This window comes from Megascapheus bottae, chromosome 18, assembly GCF_031878675.1.
Source record: "Megascapheus bottae isolate mThoBot1 chromosome 18, mThoBot2.hap1, whole genome shotgun sequence".
Taxonomy (NCBI): Eukaryota; Metazoa; Chordata; class Mammalia; order Rodentia; family Geomyidae; genus Megascapheus; species Megascapheus bottae.
This window is the reverse complement of record NC_143526.1, coordinates 23,589,158-23,612,863: the sequence shown is the minus strand read 5'-3', so window position 1 is coordinate 23,612,863 and position 23,706 is coordinate 23,589,158. Positions and strand designations below refer to the sequence as shown.

At 37.6% G+C, this 23,706-nt stretch overlaps 1 protein-coding gene across 3 annotated transcripts in view; it reads left to right on the top strand.

Moving 5' to 3' along the window:
• Positions 1-23,706, top strand: part of Plcb1 (phospholipase C beta 1) — a 652,247-nt gene that overhangs the window by 5,881 nt on the left and 622,660 nt on the right. For all 3 annotated transcript variants that reach the window (XM_090352012.1, XM_090352011.1, XM_090352013.1), the window contains exon 2: positions 7,560-7,637. In XM_090352012.1, the coding sequence (XP_090208138.1) occupies positions 7,560-7,637 (78 nt within the window). The remainder of the gene's footprint in view (positions 1-7,559; positions 7,638-23,706) is intronic.

Sequence of the window (23,706 nt, the reverse complement as noted above, 5' to 3'; positions counted from 1 at the left end):
GAGCACTGTCCTTGGGCTTTCTCAAGGCTAGAACTCTACCACTCAAGCCACAAGGCATGTATGTGGTACCGAGGAATCGAATGCAGGTCTTTGTGCATGTTAGGCCAGCACTCTACCACCAGACCAAACTCCCAGCCCTTAGTTAGGCTTTTTAAGACCCATTTTGTATTGCCCTTTGGTCTCTTTTAAAAAAATGATGATGATGATGGTAATGATGATGATGATGATGATCTTTAGTTGTATAGAAGAGTTACAAAAAGTCAGTTTTCTGGTCTCTTTTAAGGTCTAGTATTTCATTTTCTCTTAGTGAAAATGTTCATATCCATTTTGGAAATACTTATTTTGTATCCTTGAAAACCAATTCAGGTATCTGTATTAATCAATGGTGACTAAGTATCTTTTGTAAAAAGTACTCAATACTGTACATTAATAGTATACCACAAACTTACTAAATCCTATTGTTGTATTAATAAACACTACAAACTTACTGCATACTATATATTTATCAAGAAGCTATGTTATTATAGATTGGGAAACAATCTATTGCATAAAATGAGAAAAATGGACATTCAGTATCAAGACAATTAAAAACCTCCTACATCTGTTTTGCATTTTGAGGGCTTTTTTAGTTCACAGTTTTTTTTTCTTTTTATTGCATTGAAGTTTTATGAGAAAATTCAGGGGAGAAGGATTAGTTAGCAAAGGAAATGTTTATACTAGAACTAGATATGGTGGCATAGCATTGAAACTTACAAGTTTTAAGACTATTTTGCTAGCTAAGAAAATAAAATCAGATTTTCTTTTGAACTCTGGGAATTGGGTTTTGAAAAGCTAATTATGATGCATTCAAAAGACATGGTCATATGAACTTAAAAAGGTGTTGGAAGTCCACAGAGAAATTCAGTAATTGCTCCAGTAGACTGAGAAAACTTAGAAACACTAACCCTGATCTTTATTAGTTGTTCTCTGCTGAATAGCTGGGGATCTTTGCATCTGTTCCTTTTTACATTCTCTTAACAGGACTTTCGATAATATAAAATTTTGACTTCTGAACTAACATTTACCAGTTCAGATACTGGTTGCCAATTAAGTTCCAGCAAAGAGATGCATGTACGTGACGTCTGTCCAGGCATGACATCTATAGACAGAGCTGTGAAAGAGTCCGCCTTCCTGAATTGCCTCTGCAGCTCACATGGCTGCAGAAGAAATAGCATGCTTGTGATAGTTTTCAAGTGTCTCTGAGAGGCAAGAGTGACATAGGCAACAGCCTGATTTCCATTTATGCTTCAACTAAGTTGGTATTTGTGGACTCTAGTGGTTCCTTTGTAAATCAGCCTTGACTACTGGTTTGAAATTTCTCACCACTGCTTCACATTTTCCTTGTTACACTATGTGATGGTTTGCTAGCTACTCACCTCAAGTAGCAAGTATATTTTCCAAAACATAATTGGCTTCTTTTCCTACTTTCCACCCACCCATCTGTTCACCTTTATAGTATTCCTACTTAAAAATATATATTGACACCTCTTGTGTTAGTTGTTGGACTAGTGATGGTACAGATTTCGACTCCTGTACTCAGGGAATTTCTATTATGGGTGAGATAGATGCACTATCTCTAGTCTCTAACTACAGGAAAACAGGTGAGTGCAATTTCAAGAGGCATAAAGGTTTTCCTGGATAAATTCCATTTATGAAAAGAGCAGAGTTAAAAGGAGGATTCAGAGCAACAGGAGCAGAGAGGATATATCTCACTGGGGAAGAGTGTGTGAGACTCAAAAGGGCAGAAACAGGATAAGCAAGTGGGGAATATGACTTAGATAATGTCTTTTCATGAACTTATCTGGCCATGGCAAAGTTTTAGGCATATCTATAAGTCCACATTACTTGCATACTACTCAGGATCCACACCACTGACATTGAATCCAGAAATTTTTTTTTTGTGGGAGTGGGGTGGGGTGGTGGACCTTTGCTGTGCATTGTGGGTGTCCTTGATCATGTGTGTATTTTGTCATGGACCAAAGCATTATTATGCAATATGAGATGGCAATTGGCGCAGATGACACACTGAAGATATGTGTGCTATTATTCTGCCAGATACTTTTGCAAAAAAATTGTATTCTGGTCTTGAAGAGAATATGGGCTCCTTGTATGTTTGACATTGCCTGTAAATTTCTTTAGAATGTATTAGTGATCTCTATCACTGAAAGGCCGGTCATTATTATAAAGTGCTGTCCAACTGATCCCAGTGACTCCTTTATTTGCTGAAATATTTAATATTCTTTGGGATGTTTAGATTGATATTTCAATGTATTGTTCTTAGACTATCTATTATTGTTCCTATAGACTTTTCAGAGATTGGAACTTCACACTGTTGAGATAGAGATGTGACTGGAATGGTTTCTGTCAAATAAAGAAAGACTAATAGATGGACAAATACTGGATGCCACTCACTATTCTTTTTGTGTAAGATAGATGTTGATTGGGGAAAAAGATCTCATCAAGCAGATAAAAAGCTGAATCCTTAGTAAGAGGCACTCATGCACTTATACCGATTTACCTACATTCTGAGCTCACAGGTGTAAGATTTTCACATCCTTATGTTTTGAACCCCAACTGCTTGCTCATGGTAGGCTTATGGCCATGCACTGCTCTTAATACCAGCAGTATTATCATCCCCATGACCTTATCAGAAGTGCAGGGAATGGTGGTCAGTAGTAAGTGCAATTGTCTAGTGTCTGTGAGACCATGGGTTTGCAGCCCCAGGAAATAAGGAACATATACGCGCGTGTGTGTGTGTGTGTGTGTGTGTGTGTGTGTGTGTGTGTGTGTGCATGCCTTCTCAGATTACATTCCAGACTGAGAAAGAGACTTGAGAAAAGGAGCCTAGAAATCTCTGTTTTTAAAGAGTCAGTGACTCTAATGAGCCTGAACACTTCAAAACCACCATCTTCTGAAGTCACATTTGAGTAATACTGAAGGAGGGAGCAAGAATAAACATTGCCCCTTAAAGGGACTTCATTACTCTCTAGCGCCGTTGCTCCATGAGTCAGAGCCTGTCCGCAGTTCTCTTGGGAATGGAAGATGACCACATGTATTTCACACTTTAGTCCTTAGTGTGTATGCCGACAATTAAGAATGCTTGAGATCTGGGTTGAGTGGCTGTTTGGGTGTGGAGAAAGAGAATAGAATCGTTTGCAGCCATGTGGGAGGCAGGGCAAAAGCAGGTGGAATTGAAAATGGGAATTTGTGTATTTCTGGGTCAATCCCTGCTGTACATGGCAGGAATGCCAAGTTCCAGCTGATCTTGGAGTGTGAGAGGTGATTATGGAGGAAACAGGCAGGGACCTGAGATAAATGATCATTTCACAGAGGAACAGTGCCCAGGAAGGAAGAGTAGGGTCAAGAAAATATTCAACAAAGGAGTTTAATTTTGAAGAAGGATAAGCTAGAAATAGCAGTGTCTAAAACAAATGAGGAGGCTAGTGCATGCTTCCTAAAAATATCTACATTTGAGCAGTTTTGTTCTGCTCACTCACTTGTATATTTGATTGTCTAGGATCTTTGCAGTGACTTGTCAGTAAGAATTTTGAATGATGTCTTGTCAGGTCCCTGATAACAGAAGGAGCTGACCTGAAAATGCTAAGTTACACCTACAGGTTAATTCCAGTCAATCTGAATGTGGCAATGTGTGCTAGGTGCAGCCTGTCAGAGCTTTCTATCTGCCCACATGCTAAGGCAGGGCTGAAAATGTTGCTGTGATTTATTGGATGTATCGCTGTGTGAACTGTTAGGCACAGAAGAAATTTCAAGTATTTTTCAGCATTATTCTTTCATTTGAGTCTCAAATTTGTTGACACTTAAAAGTAATCTTTAAGGTTACAAATCCTATCTGAATTTCTATGCAAAAACATGATTCTTGTAAAAAAATTATTCTTGATCTAGCTGTTAAGAATGTATGCTAAGTGCCAGTTGCGGTGGCTCACACCTGTAATCCTAACTATTGGAGGGCCAGATAAAGGGGGATCACAGTTTGATAACTGCTTGGTCAAGAAATTAGAGTCCACGTCCACCAGCAAGCCTGGTGTGGTATAGAGCTGTCATACCACAGCTGGGAGGCTGTAGTTGGGAGCTCCATGGGCTGAAGGTGGCTCTGGAAGAAAAAAATAATACCCTAAAAACCAGTAAAAACTAAGAACAGACTAGAGACATGAATCAAGTGGTAGAGTACCTACTCAGTAAGAGTAAGAACTTGAGTTCAAACCCCAGTGCTACCAGAAAAAAAAATAGAAATATAAGAGAAGATAAAAGGGAGGAAAGAAGGAAGGGAAGGAAGGAAGGAGGGAGGGAGGCAGGAGGACAGACAGGCAGGAAGGACAAAGGGAGGAGGAAAGGAGGGAGGGAGGGAGGAAGGAAGGAAGAAAGGAAGGATGGATGCATGGTAGTATCAAGAAAAGGAAGACAGAACAAGTCAGAGATATTCCATCTGAGTATATAGAAAATGACTAAAAGCAGGCTCTATGAATTTCTTTTATACCATTATTAGTCACAATTGTCAAAAGGTTGCAACAATCCAACTGTCTGACAAATGAGTAGATACACAAGACATAATGTAAAGACAAGATGAAACATTACTCAGTCTACAAAGGGGAAGAATGTTTGACAATGCTGCAACATAGATACACTTGTAGGTCATTATGCTGTGAAAAAAAGCCAGAGCCAGGAGTTTGGCCTAGTGGTAGAGTGCTTGCCTAGCATACATGAATACTCAGGTTTGATTCCTCAGTACCACATACATGGAAAAGAGCCAGAAATGGTGCCTTGCCTCAAGTGGTAGATCTCTAGCCTTGAGAAAGCCCCAGGACAGTACTCAGCCCCTGAGTTCACGGCCCAGGACTGGCAAACAAACAAGCAAACAAACAAAAGTTAGACATATAGGGGCAAATTTGTACAGTTCAGTTAGATGCATTATATAGGAAAGTTATATTCTGACTTTTGTGGGGAGGGGGGAGGATGCAAAATTATTGTTATTGGCTCTAGAATCTCAGTTTAGAGGAGAAAGATGTTCTGGAGATGGATAGATATTGATAGATTGTTCTGGATATTGATTCACAACAATATGAATGTACTGAATTCCTCTGGACTGAATACTTTAAAACAATAGATTTTATATTGTGTATGTTTTATAATTATGTTTGAAGCAAAGAGTGTATCAAGATAAACTACAACTAATATTCGATATAGAGAGTTATAATAAATATTGCTAGTTATAATTACAATATGAATATAATATAAACATTATAATATATATTAATAATGGCAAGCTTGTATATTTACCCATCATTTGTCCAAGTATCTTACCAAAATCACGGCAGTTAATTTTAACAACAACTCTACTGGGTGGATATTGCCAGCATTTTTTAGCCATTTAAAATAAGGATTTAGAAAGACTTGGAGAAATTGCATTAAATGAAGTAAGTCAGACCCAGAGTGACAAAAGTTGCATGGTTTCCCTCATTTGCAGTAGCTAGAATTAGCCTATTAATCTAGAAGTAAACATGTTGGGTGCTATGCAAATGGCTCCAAGTGGATTAACTGAAATTTGGTAGACTCTAGGGAGATCTTACATATTGTCATTCTTTATAATGACAGTGTCAAGGGGAGGGGTGGCAAGGGGATTATGTAGTCAAGAATTCATTGCACATGGTACAAAATTAAGAACAAGGGAAAAGCTAGGTGGGGCAGGGGAGATGACATGTTTGAAAAGGTTGACAATGACCCAGACACATTGTATATAAACTCCTTGAACAACTCTAAATTTAATAGAAAGAATAAATAGAGACAGTGAGGTTCTGAGAGAGGAGAGATAGAAGTTTGATTCTAAGAAGACAGCCACTAGAGGCACTTAATATAAACAACATAAACCTTAACAAGGCATCTTGAAACCATTCGTACTATCAACTAGGCAATGGGAGTGGGGAGGTGAAAAAAAAATCCCCAAACCTCTACATGTTCAAACTTTCATTTCAGCTGTTCTTTTGAGAACATATTAGGCTATGACATAACTGTTGTGATGGTATATAGGAAAAGGTTAGAAAAAAATTCTAGCAATTTGTACCCCTTTATAAAGTGGAGTTTCTGCCATGACCTGCATATTTTTGTATATAAATCTACATTTGGTGGCATGGGGACATGTATTTTCCTGTGTAGATCGTATGCCTTTCTGAAAATTGCCAAAAAGAAAGAACACATGTTTAAAAAATGTTTGATATTAAAATCACACTGCATGTAATTTTGCTTTACAAAGTGTATGCTTTAACCTCAGTCTATTAGTCTATGATATCTTATTTTAGCATGAAAAATTTAAACTTGCAACAATTTGCCTAGATCTTTCCAAATCTGTAGGAGATGGCCTTATTTACTGTTACCTTGGAAACAGCAGTGCCCAAATGTATGCTTACTTGCTTTAGTACAATTAAAATTTATTTTATGGAGCAAATGTAATTTAAAATATCCTCAAGGATGGATTTTAATTAACTTTAATCATGTGAAATATGTAATATGGTTAGTGATAAAGCTTATTGAAGAAATCCAATATAGCTTTTTATTATTCTTATTTTATTTTTGAATTCAACCGCATTTGTAATATAATGGAGGCTTTATTGTGATATTTACATCAATTTGCACAAATGAACTTTGAACGAGTTTGACCTTTCCAATGGTTCCTATTCCTCTCTCCTTCCCCTTATTTTCCAGTAGAATTTGGTGGGTTTCAGTGTTGTCTGTCTGTCCATCTGTCTGTCTCTTTCTATCAACCTATCTGTAATCTCTGCAATATCTTTTAATACCCTTTGTTCTTCCGTATCTCTATCATCCTCCCCTCCTCCCTCTGATCCCCTCTCATACAGTCCTTATTTTATGTCTGATTACCATATATATGGCTTTGCAATGCATTTCATAGCAAGACCTTAAAAATTTGTTTTGATCAATAAATATACCACTGGCCTTCTCCTTTACTAGTTTTATACAAGTAATTGGAATACTAGTAAAGGACATGTTTCATTGCCAATAATCTTATAGAGATAAAAATGCAATGTCTGTTGTTTTTGAGCATTTTCTTCCCTTCCTTCCCTCCCCTCCCTCCCTCCCTCCCTCCTTCTCTTACTCCTTTCTTTCTTTTTCTGTTTTTCTGTCTTTTCTTTTGTCAAGTTATAGGACTTGAACTTGGGGCCTGTGAGCTGTCCCAAAACTCTTTTGATGAAGGCCAGCGCTCTACTATTTTGAACGACACTGTGACTTCCAGCTTTTTGGTAGTTAATTGGAGAGGAGAGTGTCACAGACTTTCCTTCCTGGGATGGTTTTGAACTGGGATCCTCAAATCTCAACTCCTGAGTAGCTAGGGTTACAGGCTCATGCTTGGGAACATTTTCTTAATAAGTGATGAGCTTAAAGAATCTCTTGTTAATCATTACGTCACCAACTTCTGGGGAGGACTTTCCATAGCAATATATATATATATATATGCATACATTAACACGTTTGTTTGTTTTTTACATCTTTAGGACTCTACCATCGTTACACCAATTATTTTGAGGACTGACCCTCAGGGATTTTTCTTTTACTGGACAGATCAAAACAAGGTAAGAAATTAGATATATTTTTCTTACATTTTCCAGCAGTTACTGATTTACAAAGTATTTATTTACTGAAAAAATATATATATACATTTAATTCCCAGACAACTTTTCTTTTCAACTTATTTAAAGGTCTGGCTTCTAAAGAACATCAAAAGCCAAGTGTTTTTCATGGATGCCAGTTGGACATATTCGAGTCAGTAAATCTTAGAGCAATTGGTGTTTAAATCCAGCATGAGAAAGAACCATGGGCAAGTGAATGACATTTAGTGTAGAACATAATAAAAAAAAGTGATTTAAGCCCTCATCCACAAGCAATGCAGAAAAATGATAAGGAAAATTCTTTGACACCATTGATAACGCTTTTGGTTTTTCCTTTCTCTTCTATATATTCACCGAAGGTTCTGCCAGAAACAACAGGAGTTAGAACTTGATCATTTTACTGCTATTAGAAAACCAAGGTGAAGATTCCTTTAAAATTTCCCTCCAGTTTGAAGTATCTTCCCAAATTAGCTTTCTGCCCATCATACTATGAATTTAGTATCTCATTTATTATGAAGGCATTGATGATTCTATATTGAATTATTGAAAAAGAAGATAGATCCTAAGATTTCTTTGATGTTTAATGGGCAGTTAGGCAAGAATATTTATAGAAAGTGGTTATTATTTCAAGAGTCTTTGTCAGAGTTCTACTATGGAACCTGAATGCTTCAGACTGTAGAATAAGTTGGTCCTCTAAAATACCTACAGAAGTAGCATAGAATTTATTGAGAATACTAAATACATTTTTAAAATTGGTCATGGGGCTTAAACTCTGTGCCTGGGTGCTGTCCCTGAGCTCTTCAGCTAAAGGCTAGCACTCTACTACTTTAACAACAATGCCACTTCTGGTTTTCTGGTGGTTAATTGGAGATAAGAGTCTCCTGAACTTTAGTGCCTGGGCTGGCTTTGAATCTTAGATTTCAGCTTCTTGAGTAGCTAGGACTACAGGTGTCAGCCATTGGTGCCCACTGAGAATACTAAATACATTTTGAAGCCAAACTAATGTTTAGCACTGGACTAGCACTGCAATAGGTGAGAACTCCTCAATTATTGCAGGATGGATCTAATCTCTAAGCTTCAAAATTCTACATGAGATTCCTGGTATCACAGTTTCTGGAATAGTCTTGTAGGAACCTTTAGACCACCTTCAGTTACATGTGTGATCATGGCTGTGGATCTGGCCTTGTATCCTGGTATGGTGAGGTGGGGTGTGAATCCTGGAAGAAACTCTGTGTCTGAAGTATGTCTGCTTTCCTCCTGAATGGGCCTGTTCACACAACTCTCCAAATTTCAACCTTGAGGTCCTGGTCCCAGAGCTTTCTAGCTACTGTCAATGTGTCCTCGAACCATCTGTGGTCACAGATGTAAAAGTCAACTGTGGACTCTGTGCTAATGTCAAAAATGAGGTTGAGTAAGATTTCAGACTTAACTTTCATGTTTATCGCTGGGTGTGTTAATCATTTTGGATTAGACATTGTGTTTTGTTTCCTGCTGTTATGTATCAAACAATGACTAGAAAGAGGTTTTGTTCACCCTGGGTTTTTTGTTGGTTTTGTTGTTTGTTGTTTTGTTTTTCTCTTCCCCCGAAAGTCTATTTTTAAGAACTATTTGGAAGCTCATATTTGTGAAAGATATATTTATAATGCCTAGAGCATTTCTAAAGGTTGGGTATTTGTATAAGAGAACAAACTGTCAGTTTGATTTTTCTCAACTTGTAAATGAAGTTTCCATAAAAGCAACAGAAGATATTTTGGGGCCTTTAAATAATTCATGGCCACTCAGTTAAGCTTCAACCTCCCCCACCAGACCAATCATAAATATTACTTTGCAAAGATAAAAAAGGTTTAGAACCAAAGACTCTTTGATGCATCTCTGTTATTCTGTTAACCCAATATTTTGACCCATGGTTATTTTCAAGTATAGAAAAAAATCTCTCGGTTTTGTGAAAAAATCATTTTCTCCTCTTGGTTAGAATGTTGTTTAGGACCAATTGAAACAAACAATGGAACAATCCCTTCATCTGCTTATTGTTATATCCACCCCCCCTTCCCAGATATTTATCTTAGAGTTCCATTCAAGAGATGGTAAATTTACCTTTCACATTTTAGATTTCTAAATCAGCCCAGAGTCATTTATCAGTTTGGAAGTTTATGGGGTTTAGTCAATGATTATATCTTAGAATCTAAAAGTTGAATGGATTTAAGGGGAAAATACATTCACCACATTTTTAAATTTGTTATTTTCACTATAGCTTGAAGCAGAACAAGAGATACATATGTTGCAATGTATTCTATGAGCATGAACTCATCCATACCAATCTTTTGTGATGACTTCATCAGACCTTGAAATTCTATCCACTGGCTTTCCTCCTGCAGACAGTGATCCTTTGCCTCTTCAGCCCTTTCTTTTGATTTGTCATTGAAGAAATGATAGCCGACATAGAAAACAGATCACGTAGATGATAGATTTAAAAACTAGAGCTAGCATGGCCTTTAATTTTTAGGTAGCAGAAATGAACTTTGGTGAAACACTGACAGAAGGTTTAGGGTTGGTAGAAACAGATAAATATGAATATCACTTTTAGAAATAAAAGCTCATATTTGGTCCAGCTCTAGACTTATTTTGCAAATTCTTTCTGCTTATTGTTGGCTCCGAAAGTCTTATGGAATATAATTAGAAAAAAATGAGATTTTGAATATTACTATTTTAAGTGCTGTGGTTTTCCTAGTGTAAAGTAGATTGTGTGAAAAGGATGAGTTTATTTCTGAGCCATGGGAGACGGTGCTTTTGCCTAGCACTGAAGAGGTTGTCAGCCTTAAGATAGAATTTTTCTTTGGACTTTTGCCAGAAACCATAACAGGAAATATTTGCCATGAAAACCATGTCGATGACAAGAATCTGCACTTCAGTTTTTAGGACATGGCTAAAGGAGAGAAAAAAAAAAAAAGGATCATTGCAAACGCTTACAAACATCTGCCCTGCTAGAATGTAAAATGAAGTAGACTTTTGCCTTGCAACCTGATACCCTGCTTCTGTGCCAAAGTTTGTATAATAATAAAGTGAATTCAGATCAAAGAAGTTCAAGACAGTTCTGTAAGACCTTGTATTCTGAAAACAAGAGCTCATGGGGAAAGGAGGAGGAACACAAATTTCAGAAGAAATGGGAGGGAAAAGGCAATGATTTTCAATGATGAATCCTTACTACTTCCTTTGTTATTATGAATTATATTTATTTCCATGCCACTGACATTTTTTATTTGTTAATACAGTAAAGAAGTATAGCAACAAATCACCTCAAAGCAATATAACCTTAAAAACCACACTTTCTATTGATCACAATCTAATTCTTTTTCCAGAGTCAGCTGAGAGTAACAAATAGCTTTCTGATTTGTTCTCTGGTCTCTTTTTCAATGAGTTTTTAAATGACCTTTAAATGATTTTACACCTGTGGGGATACTTCATTTAAAAAATGTCCATTTTTATTCTGTCATCATGTTATTTATTTTTGTAGTGGTACTGGGGTTTGAAATCATGGCATTGCACTCTCACTTGGCTTTTTCACAAGGTTGGCATTCTAGAATTTGAGCCACAAACTTGCACCTTTTTTGTTGGTTAAAGGGAAATAAGAATTTTTCTTTTGTCTGTCCAGGCTGGCTTCGAACCTCAATCCACAGATCCCAGCCTCCTGAGAAGCCTGGATTATAGGAATGAGCCATTGGCATCCTACATATCATATAATTTTTAATATTCTGCAACTTGCTTTTCACTTCCTAGCTAGTATCTCCGGAAACTTTTTGTGTATTCCCAAAATGAATAGCCCTTCTTTATTGAATAAAATATTTTTTTTTGATGAACTTTTGGTGTAATAGCCCTGTATGTCCTTTTCTGGGTATATGGGTCAGACAATTTCTAAGGGAAATGCTTACAGCACAATTGCTGATGGAAGGCCATACATATCCTAAATCTTAGTTATTGGCCATGCATTGTATAACATAGCAGGAGAGAAAAGAGTTAGGAAATATTGTGATTTTTTTACCAGTCAGATCCAAAAATAGTATTTCTTCCTTTAATCTGTGCTAGCAGGATTTATTAGTAAACTGTACAGTGTCATAGGTTTATTTACCATTTCTCTTTGGGATTATTTACCTATAGTCCCTTTCCCCATGATTATGCTTCTCTTTCTGACCTGTTAGCTGTTATGAATGTTGCAAATATCTACTTCCTGTTTGTGGCTTACGTGAATTTCATAAGAGCTAATCTATTCATTTCAATAGATGTCTTAAAGCCTTTGATAGTCACCTTTTAACCTTTCTTTTTCTTCTTGTGTAACTTTTCTTAATGATTCACCATCATAACTGTTAGCCCATGCATAATGTATTTGGTAGAATGGTGTGAGGGAGAGCCTTTAATTTAATTTCTTCCACTGCTTCTATTGTCTGGTGACTCTCTGGGTTTTGTAGTTACAGCTAGCCAGGGTAGCAGCATCACCTCTCCTGTGGCTTTCTCCCTGGCTCATAGTTTAGAGTATGAGAGATGGAATTTGCAATAGCAGGTGGACAATGGGTTGATTTCCCCTTAAAACTCAGGCAGACATTTCCACCTCCCCCAAGCTGTGAGTCTTGAATGGCTCAAGCGTCTATATTTCTGTGCCTCTGAACCATGGTATTGTTGTTTTAAACCATTCTTATATATCTTCTTCCTTTCCCCCTTTCTGGTTCAGCAAGCATAACCCTTTTCCTTTATTCACGATCTTAGATTCTAGGCATACACTTATACCTAGAAATGTTTAGTCATTTCTAGGGACTTAGGACAAGAGGGATCGGCTCTCCCATCTGCTCCATCTGCTGTCCTGTTCTGCTTTAGGATTTCACAGGAGACACCATGTGGGATCTTTACAGAGGGATGTTTACGTTTCTATAAATAGCACCATAGGTAGCTTTCTCTTGTGATAACCTTTAAGTTCTATACAGAGTTCAAAAGCAAAGTTTAAAAGTTAAATATTTACACAAGCCACAGTCACATTTTTTCAGCAGGAGTGTCCAGAGTTCAAAAATATTTTGAATCTTGAATAGGAAACGCATAAACAAAAAAAAATAATTTTTTATTAAAATGTAGCTTGGCCTCCATTGAAGACTCACAGGCTCACAAGTCCCGGATGAGACATGCTTGGTTAGAAGATTTCAGAAACGTGAATTGGATGTATGTTCTGTGTATTAAGTGGACAGGATTAATTTAGTCAGCTGGGTGCTTGGTACCATGATGGAGGTAGAAATTGAAGAGATGAAATCTATTTGTTTGTATTTTCTAGCTTTTCCCAAAGGCTGAAACAATAACTGAAATCACCTTAGAAAGCAGCAGAATTCATGTGAGGATTGCTTTGTGTGGGATGTGATTGTTCCATGGGCTGGAAGCCCGATGCTAATCACTGCTGGCTAACTACCAACATGGATGGTTGAAATCTTTCCTTTTTCCTTCTCTGCAGTTCCTTCACTATTCTCAATGACATTAAGAGCTAAGGTGGAGACGGTACTGTGTCTAGATCCTTATTCTTGCCATCACATTGTGCCCTAGGTGTACCCTAGCAGCCACCAGTACCTGTATTATTTTGCTTTATCTTTCTGGCCAGGGAAAACTCAGTTTTTCTCCCATTCAACTGCCCAGAAACTTGTTGGCAGTTAATTATTCTGCAGTGATTATATATATAATATATATATATATATTTGGGTATATATAATCGGTCTGTCTGTCTGTCTGTCTATCCCTAGAGCTTGCCTGTAGAATGAAGCTCAGTTACTCTAATGGCTTGGGGTTCCTTCCTTCCTGACTTACTTCCCTACTGCTGTGTCCTGAGATCACCTCTAAAGTATACTACTTTTACTTGAATCCTTGTCTGAGAGCATCAACATGGAAATATGATGCTTTAGCAACTTAATACACATCCCTCCTGATTAAGGGCTTTTAAATGGATCTCTTTTCAAGGCATTGGAGCATGTTAAGTGAATACTTTATTTGAAGCTAGGGCTGGTGTCCATAAACCAGACTTAATTTGGGAAGTTGGAAGCTGATTTAGAAAACCGGCTTTGAAGTTGTTGCAGTACAACTTGTTGGGTTTGGATTTTGGATCCACCTTTGTAATCTTCTCAACAATGTAGGCTGTGCTTTCTCCCTATCAAAGGCAAATCTTACTTTCTCAGATTTGCTGTTAAGGTCCAAGGTGAAGAAAGAAAATTCTTAGCCATCAGTCCTCTTACCTTTGTAGTGGCTTTTAGTATTGCTATATAATAAACAACTAGTCTCCCAAGCACGTTAGGAATAGAACATATGCTGTTTCAAAAGCCAAGAAACCATCTATTTACATGAACATTTTTATTTCTTCTTTTCTTCTTCTTCAAGGCAACAGTAACCTGATTTCTGTTTAGATTTGCTTTATGCACTTTTGATCTAGAGCATTGAAGCTTAGGTCTGCTTGGGCAAACAAGATGTTTATTTATGTATTTCTAATGTTTCGGGAACCAAGCCAGGGAAGGCAAAAGAAGAGATTGATTGCTGAAAAGACACTTCCTCTGAGGATAATTCAGAAAAAAATTACACCCTAGGTAAAAGTTTCCTTGACCATAGGGAATTCTCTCTTTCTCTCTCTCTCTCTCTCTCTCTCTCTCTCTCTCTCTCTCTCTCTCTCTCTCTCTCTCTCTCTCTCTCTCTCTCTCTCTCCCCCTCTCCCTCTCTCTCTCCCTCCCTCTCTGTCTTTCTTTCTCTCTCTCCTTTCTCTTTTTCTTTCATTCTTTTTTTCTCTCTCTCTTTGTTTCTTTCTTCCTCTTTCCCTTTCTTTCTCTTTCTCTTCTCTCCCTCCCCACTCCCTCCTCTCTCTCTCTCTCTCTGTCTTTCTTTCTCTCTCTCCTTTCTCTTTTTCTTTCATTCTTTCTTCTCTCTCTCTTTGTTTCTTTCTTCCTCTTTCCCTTTCTTTCTCTTTCTCCTTCCTTCCTTCCCTCCCTCCCCCCCCCTCTCTCTTCTCTTCTCTCTCTCTCTCTTTCTTTTTTCCAGTCTTGGGGCTTGAAGTTGGTGTGGGCTTTGTCCTTGAGCTCTTTTTGTCAAGGCCACTGCTCTACCACTTGAACCATGGCACCACTTTCACATTTTTCTGTCATTAATTGGAGATAAGAGCCATATTGATTATACTGGCCAGGCTGGCTTTGAACTCTGATCCTCAGGTCTCAGCCTCTTGAGTTATAGGTGTGAACCACTAATGCCCAGATGATGGGGAATTTAAAGTAACCTATGGAATAAGCTTTAAGATGTTTTAAAAGACTTTGATGGAACGAAATAGCAGCATTATTCTCAACAAGATTTAGATGTCACTGTAATTACCTCTGTAAATTATTTTCTCTAAGACAGTTGTTTTAGGGTTATGACAGTGACTTTAGCAAGACTAGACAATTTCTCTTCCAAACTGACTAGATTCTTAGAAATACAGCATTTATTATGTTGTACATACTGTAGACAATAAGCTATGTGTGGCATTACTAGGGTCAAGTCTGTATTTATCAAGTCACTTTCCAGCTTAAATTCTGTTTTTCTTTTTTTTTTTTTATCAGCACTGTGTTTTGTGTTTTCATCCCTGGCATGACCCGCCCTTTCAAATTTTTACTTCCATGAAGATGTGTGTATATATATATTTTTTTTTTTTCTGGCTAGCATTGAATTTTCAGTTGTTCTGATGCTTTGGCCCAAATTGACACAGTTTATGAATAAATGTTCCCCATGAATGAAGGGATCAAGAAAATGTGGGGTGGAATTCTCCGCTGCCATCAGAAGCAATGACTTTGCCCTATTCATAAGGAAATGGAAATGGAAATACTTGGAAAAATTATATTAAGCAAAGCAAGTCACACCCAAAGAAACAGAAGCTGCATAGCTTTGTAAGAACTAAGATATTCTTAGAAGAGGACCACAATAGTTCAATGCATGTGACCATATGAAATGATCTTTATCAAAATCAACTCCAGAAATGGAAACAAGAGGTATTTTTTTTAGAATACTGTTTGTTTGTAGTTTTTTTGTGCTTTTTGCCAGTCTTGTAGCTTGAACTCAGGGCCTGGGCACTGTCCTTGAACTTTCTCAAGGCTAGGGCTCTACCACTTGCACCACAACACTTCCATCTTCTTCTGTGTATGTAGTACAAAGGAATTGAACCTAGAGCTTCGTGCATGCTAGTCAAGCACTCTATCACTAGGTCACATTCCTGGTGACCTAAACTTCTTTCTCCTTTTGGTTTATTCACTGTTTTTTTAATTTCTGTACACTTTGTGGTGTATATAAGTTTATCTGATTTCAGAAAGAGATGGGGAATCTCAGAAACTGTGGGGAAAAGGGAGAACCAATTCAACAGTCATATTTACTAGACATTATGTTGGAAACGAACTTTACAACTGCAGAGGCAGGGATCCAGAGGTAGAAAAGTGGGAGTATATGAGGGAGGGGTAACACTGTTCAAAAAGAAATACTCATTACCTGACTTATGTGATTGCAACCCTTTGTATCTCACCTTCACAATAAAACTTAAATTAAAAGAAAACAATAAATTCCATTAGAATGAAATAGTTTTCAAACTATTGAGAGATGGTTTCTGGTGATAGATTTTTCTAAAGCATAGACTCTGGAAGAATACCTGACTTTACATACATGCACACATGGATTCATTTATTCCTTCACTCATGGTGCTGAAGAGTAATCCCAGGGCCTTGCACTTGCTAACAAATGCTTTTTGACACCATTACATGTGGCTTGAAGTATACTTTAAGGTCTGTCTAGTTATTGGGAAATGATATCACAGTAGTTTCTTTGGAATACATCCATGTGATATTTGTGTCAGTTCATCATCAGAATAACAACAGCACTGCATATTTTAATACATTGTAAGTAGAGTTTAAAAACACATGATAGTATCCTGGCTTTAATTCAATGTTCTTATCGTAATTTAATTATAAAATTATGCTCAGTTACTTGTGTTGCATATATTTAGCTCTTCCCAGACTTATAGGAAACAGTATATTGGATTCTTTCCATTGTAGGAAGCTAGTATGATAAGATATTTTTACTTTTTCTGTTAACTAGAATATTCTAGACATTGGATTGAAAGAATATGTGAGAAAACATTGTATATTGTTTATACTTTTACTACCCATTATGAGAAAAATCTGTTTGCTTCCTTTTTAATATAATTCCAAGACCCTTATATTGAGTTAAAGTTGTGCTTTCTTGTTTAAATAATGATATCCAAGATGTTGTTATGTTTTGTTGCTTTTAGCGTATTTCCTTCCAATTGAAGATATCCTTTATGTATTTAATCATCAAGGCAATTTTTAAAATTTTTTGATAGAACTATATTTACAGCAGCATTGGAGTTAGCTATATATTTACTATTTATATACAAAGAGTGGATAATTATTTTATTCCATATTTTATCATTGCTTACTTTACTTAAATTACTAAAAAGACAAAAGCTCAGACTTTGATAAAATAATTTATTAGGCAGTTGGGAGTTTGGCCTAGTGGTAGAGTGCTTGCTCAGCAAGCACAAACACTCGGGTTCAATTCCTTGGTACCACATACATAAAAAAAATCCAGAAGTGATGCTGTTGCTCAAATGGTAGGGTTCTAACCTTGAGGAAAAAAACAAACAAAGGGCAGGGAGTTTGGCCTAGTGGTTAAAGTGCTTGCCTAGCATGCATGAAGACCCGGGTTCGATTCCACATACATAGAAAAAAGCCGGAAGTGGTGCTGAGGCTCAAGTGGTAGAGCTCTAGCCTTGAGAAAGTCCAAGGACAGTGCTCAGGCCCTGAGCTCAAGCCCAGGACTGGCAAAAAAAAAAAAAAAAAAAAAAAACCAACCAAACAAACAAAGAATGACAGTGACAGTGCTCAGGCATTGAGTTCAAGCCCCAGACTGGCAAAAAAAAAAAATTACTAGAAGTCAATACATATGGGCAAGTTACTCAGGTTTAGAGAAGATATCTGTTATTTTCTAATTCAGATTGTATATGTCTTTTTCCTTATTGTTAGTTTTCTTATCATCAGTATCAATAATGGCAGACATGTATTCATTTTCCATATGGCAGGCATTAGTTTAACACACACACAAACACACACACACACACACACACACACACACAGCATTACTTGTTTGTTTATTCATTTAATTTGGCAGTGCTAAGGCTTAAACCTTGGACCTTGCACACGCTAGGCAGACACTTTTTCTTCTCTTCTTTTTCCTTTCCTCCTTCTCCTTGGGAGAGTCTTCATTCGATTCTATGGTGAAGCGGAGGAGAACAGTAGTAGAAAGCAAGCTCTAGTATTACCAGTGAGTTCAGCCAACTTCCTGAGAACAAATGCACACTATGCCCTTCCTATGAATGGTGTGGCCTACTTTCCACCTGAAGTAATACTCCACATGAGTATCATATGAGGCCCTGCAAGGTTCTGAATTATTTGACTATCACTGGATAATATTCCTTGTACTGTGTTTAATAAAGCAGGAAATTACTAGCATTTTTTTACAGAGTGAGTCTTAGTATTCAAGAGTGAATAAACATTTTTGATTCTATTCAGTTGATTAAAATTTATTTAGCTTCTCCTTCTTCTAAGGCTCCAGGTATTACCTATTTTTTCTGCCCTTAACATCCAGAACCTTAGTATTCAAGCCCTTTAGGTTATAACCCTTTAGGTTTTGTTTTTTTAGATCCTCCATTAGGTCTAGGCATTGTGTCAATTCCATGGTTTAAAATTTTAAAAAAAAAATTAATTTTCTTTAGGGTGTTCTGCAAAGGATCTGCCATTCAACAGAGAAGTTTCTGAATTCAGTAACTCTTAATCTATGTCACCCTTTTTAACATGCTCACCTGGCCCTCACATCCCGCTCCTTCCCTCACGATTTAGTTTTCAGGTTATATATTGATTTCTTTTGCTATTTAACAAAGCAGTTTATGTATACAGTGCATATGGATCTGCATCTTCCCTTCAACATCTTCGCCCCTACCCCTTTCCAACCACCCCTTCCCTTATTTTTCTTGATTTTGTGGCACATACAATGCTTTCTCAACTGCATTCTACTCATTTTTCTGCCCTGATCCTCTTAAACCATTCCCCCTCTTTTCTCCCCTCCCCCACTTCTTACTCCTCATTGTATTGGGTTCTAAGTTAGTCTTTCTGAAGAATTAATACTGTTTGCAGTGTCTATAGATCAGATTATACTGCAATTAATTCATTTATAACTATGTGAGTGCGACCCAGTGTGCATACTCCTAGATAAATAGGCCCATTCTCATTTACAATCATGAGGGAAACCAGGTAACCTGTGGTTCTCTGAGTCTGGCTTACTTCACTTCAGATAATCCTCTTCAAGTCTTTCTATTTCCTTATGAATAGTTCAATGTCATTTTTTTTCTGATGGAAGATCAAAATTCTACTGTGTCTATATATACCACCTTTTCTTGATCCATTTGTTCATTAAATTTCAAATTTGGTTAAGTTAGTTACACTTTTGGATAAAAGCATATGCTATTAATAATATGGTGTCAAGAATAACCTTTAGGCTAAGCAAAATGAACTCCAGGATTTGCAAACAAGAGGTTTATCTTTGTGACTGATGTTCTTAATGTACTATATGAAGTTATTTCTTTTCTCTTTTTTCCCCCTTATGGTTTATCTCATGTTGCTCCTCTATCTGACTTTGGTAACTGCTATATTGTTTGTATATATATATAAATATAAATTTGTTTCTTTGTCTGACTTTGGTAACTGGTATATTATTTGTATATGTATATATATATATTTGTTTCTTTGAAATAGGGAAGGGAAGGGGAAAACAAGATGATTGGGAGGGGGTAGAAGGAGGGAAAGTGGGATAAAAACATGGGAAGGGTTATCAATATTCAAGAAATAATGTACCTACCACCTGATGAATGTAACTGTAACCCTTCTATACATCACCCGGACAATATAATACAATAAAAAAAGGATTTATGGGCCAGGGACAATATAATACAATAAAAAAAGGATTTATGGGCCAGGAGTTTGGCCTAGTGGTAGAATGCTTGCCTAGTTGTATGAAGACCTGGGTTCGATTCCTCGGTATCATGTGCATAGAAAAAAAAGCTGGAAGTGGTGCTGTGGCTCAAGTAGTAGAGCTCTAGCCTTGAGAAGAGTCTAAGGACAGTGCTCAGGCCCTGAGTTCAAGCCCCATGGCTGGCAAAAAAAAGGAGAAATAAGATTTATCATCTAGCTCAGCTTTAAAGAGTGTGCCTAAGATGCACTAGCTCCTGAGTTCAATCCTTAGCACCAAAATCCCCAGTCAACGAAAACATAAACAAAAGCAATAACAAAATAGTCTTATATAATCATTTCATTTAATACTTACATTTTAATTTATGTGTACAAAAGTAGACTTTCTCATTAAAATTATACTGTTGTGTCATTTCTTATCAGTTCATAGAAACCTTCCTTTATTGACACACACCCCTAACCATGGAAACGAGACTAACTGATAACTTGCATCTGTGGTAGGAAGCCTGTTTTTCAGTTACCTGCACATGATGCATATGAGAAAGGTAGAAATTAACATTTCTTCCATTAGAACATTTGGTTTTTCTCTCTGTCTTCTGTAGGGAATGTTGATTTAAATCAGAATGATTTTGTATGAGAATTCTCCCCAGCATTTGTGCAAAGCTCCTGTTTAAGAGCTGTGGTCTGGAAACAGATTTGCATGATAGTAAACAATACACCTATGTGGAATGAATGCTTCAATCGAAAGTTTTATGGGGCAGAACTAGTTGCTATACTAAGAAGCTAATGATTGTGCTGCTATACATAATGGATTCTATTTTTAGATGAACATTTGTTCCTCTTGCCTGGCTTCGTTATGCAAGAGGGTAACAGTTTCAACACTATATTGTGAATATTGAGCTATTAGAATACCAAGGATGTGACTTTAGATGCATTGACTTTTTGATGAACTTGAGCTGTGAATAGTTCAAACTAGAAATAAAAAAAAATTAAAGACCATGTCAAAACAAGTTTTGGTGCTTGTTGGTTGAGTGCTTCCAGCTGCTACCTTCAAGCTCAAGTACTTTACCCAGAAGGTGTGGGCACTGGCCTTGTGAGATAAGGAAACACATCAAGTATAATGTGTGTTAAATAATGAGTTGAGGGGCCGGGAGTTTGGCCTAGTGGTTAAAGTGCTTGCCTAGCATGCATGAAGACCTGGGTTCGATTCCTCGGTACCACATATAGAAAAAAGCCGGAAGTGGTGCTGAGGCTCAAGTGGTAGAGTCTAGCCTTGAGAAAGTCCAAGGACAGTGCTCAGGCCCTGAGCTCAAGCCCAGGACTGGCAAAAAAAAATAATAATGAGTTGTCAGGTGGACAAAGGCAGCTCAGTCTTTCTGAGGAACATTATAGTCAGTGCTCGAGTGAGGAAAGGGAGAGATACCATAGTATTTGCCTACCAGTTTCCAGGATGGAAGCCAAGAAACCAAGAGAATTGTGTGAAATCTATCAGCTTCTCTTGGTGACCCAGACTGGCACTAGGCACCAGATCCTAGGTCCTCAGATACAAGTCCGAGTTTGTCTTTTTTGGAGGGGGGGGTTGGGGGGCAATTTAAGCACACCACAGCAGTGACTTCCTGAATCTTCAAGATTTCAGTCTTCATCTCTCTTACAAGGTACAAACTGGAAGAGAGATCTTGATTTGTCTGAGAGATGATTTCAAACATGGCGAGCAGGATATTGAATATGAGAAATAAGTTTCCAGCTCATACAGAAATTTAGACTTCTCACAAAATCTGAAGGCACAGAATCGCTGCCTATGGTCATATTTGCCTGAAGCTGAGTGGAAGGAGCCTGCTATAGATTTAGCGTATGTGTCCAGTTTACCACAGTTCCCGCCAGCCCAGTCTACCTCACTGACCTGGACTTCCAGGCTCATTTAAATCCTTAGGCAAACATATCCGCCCCTCCGGTAACATCCTATTCCGGGCACTTCAATAAACAAATGATTACTAATCTTTATGTGCCTGACAGTGAATTCTCTCACAGTGGGCCCTGTGAGAGAATCGTGGCATAAAGACTGAATTTTGCAGTGGAACATCGACAAAAAATGGCTGAAGGTCAGTGTACCCTGGTGATGCTAAGTGCCATAAACAAAGCAATTGGTGTTCAAGCTGCTTCTTGTCTGTGAAATATCGATCTGAAGTGTACGAGCCCTGAGGTCCCTCTCCACTTTAAAAGCCTATTATTCTAAAAGTGACTTTCAGTGTGGCATTGTGCTAGGTAAGATTTATAAACGTGACTCCTTGGCAAAGGACTTCAAGTTGGATTAGACCATTCATCTAAGCGAACTGAGAGTGGTGGGTTTGGAGACAGAGAGAATGACCCAAACGGAGAGGTGTGTCCTCTAGACACAGGTGGCTTTTTATATTTAAATTGTAATGAATTAGAGTGAAATGAACAACTCAGTTCCACAGTGCCACAAGCCATATTATGAGTGCTTTGTAGGAACCTGTGGACAGATAGACTTACCTATTTCTTATCAAGTCAGAAATGCTTTTGGCTCATGCTGTGTAGACATTGAGTTGGAGATGGTTTTTCACAGCCAGTGCAATCTCCTTCTAATCTCATTATTTTTTTTTGGAAGACATTGGGAAGTATTCCTTTGCTGAATTATGCTCTGCAAGTTTGTATTATACACACCCACCACTGTTGCTTTGTTCCCAGAGAAGAAAATCATGGGGGTGACTAACAGTTACTTTGGGATCTAGAAAGGGAAGATAACATCTTACAGAAGACAGATCAGTTCCTTGGATTACTATAACTAGGTACCTAAGGCTGTGTATTAAATAAGTCATTTAAAAGCTTGTTTGGGCCCACCGTTCTGGAGAGTGGAGGGAGGGGGATCTGACCTAATTGGGGGGGGATACATACTATGGTGGAGGAATTGCAAGTGAATGGATGGCACACAGAAGTGGTCAAGTACAAGGAGGCCACCATCTGTATATTTATATTCAGAGGCATTGAGAAGAACAAACTAAATTCTGCCCAAATGGCACCATTCCTTCCTAAGGATGACCTCATTATCTGGTTGTGTCTTGTGAAAGGTTCCTCCATATCAAATCACCACACTGAGGACAGAGATGTGAGCACATACACATTACATCCAAACCCATGGCACCAGCAGAGAACCCAGTGGGATCTCTTAGGGTGCCAGGTGAATCAATTTCAATTCCATGAGCTAATTGGTCCTGTCAGTTTCTAGGCCAGTTTAAGATGATGAAGTCTTTGTCCCTTTGGTAAATCAAGATTATACTCTGGAATATTACAGTCATTTATTTGAAGGAAGACAGGGACTCAGATACTAAGGCTGTAGCTACATCTGCCCTGTAAATGTAGGAGGGAAATCATGGTATATAATTTGTGAAATTCTGATGGGCTCAGTGGTTATAGCTCCCTGTATAAGTCAACTTTTTTGTTGCCTTCTAGATTCTAAGTTGGTCTTTAGCTATTAAGGATACTTCTTTTGCCGTCAAAGTATAATTTTGTGGATATATGCTTGTAATCCTAGTTATGCAGAAGTTGTAGATAGGAAGTATTTCATATGAGGTCAACCCGAGGCACCCAAAATGAAACAAATATTAAATCTCAATTATAGCAAGAACATTTGCAGGAAAGGAAAGTAAGAATTATTTGTAAACCTCCTGTTACAAAAAGGTATTATCTTATTATCGCATGCTCTGGTTGATTCTTTATTCCAATTTTGCATGAGAAAAACTGAGGCTATAGGTAGGAGAGGTCTTTCCTAGGTAAGCTGTTTTTAATCCTGGCACTTTAGAACTCCCTTTCTTGTATTTCTTGAGCACCTCATGGCTGTTTTTCTTCCAATGTAGGACTTTAAATGCTATGTTAATTTACTCTAACCCCTCTTACTTGTTCACTAGAGGATGAACGCTTTGAATCCGGATGGATTGCACAACTGTGTGTGTGTGTGTGTG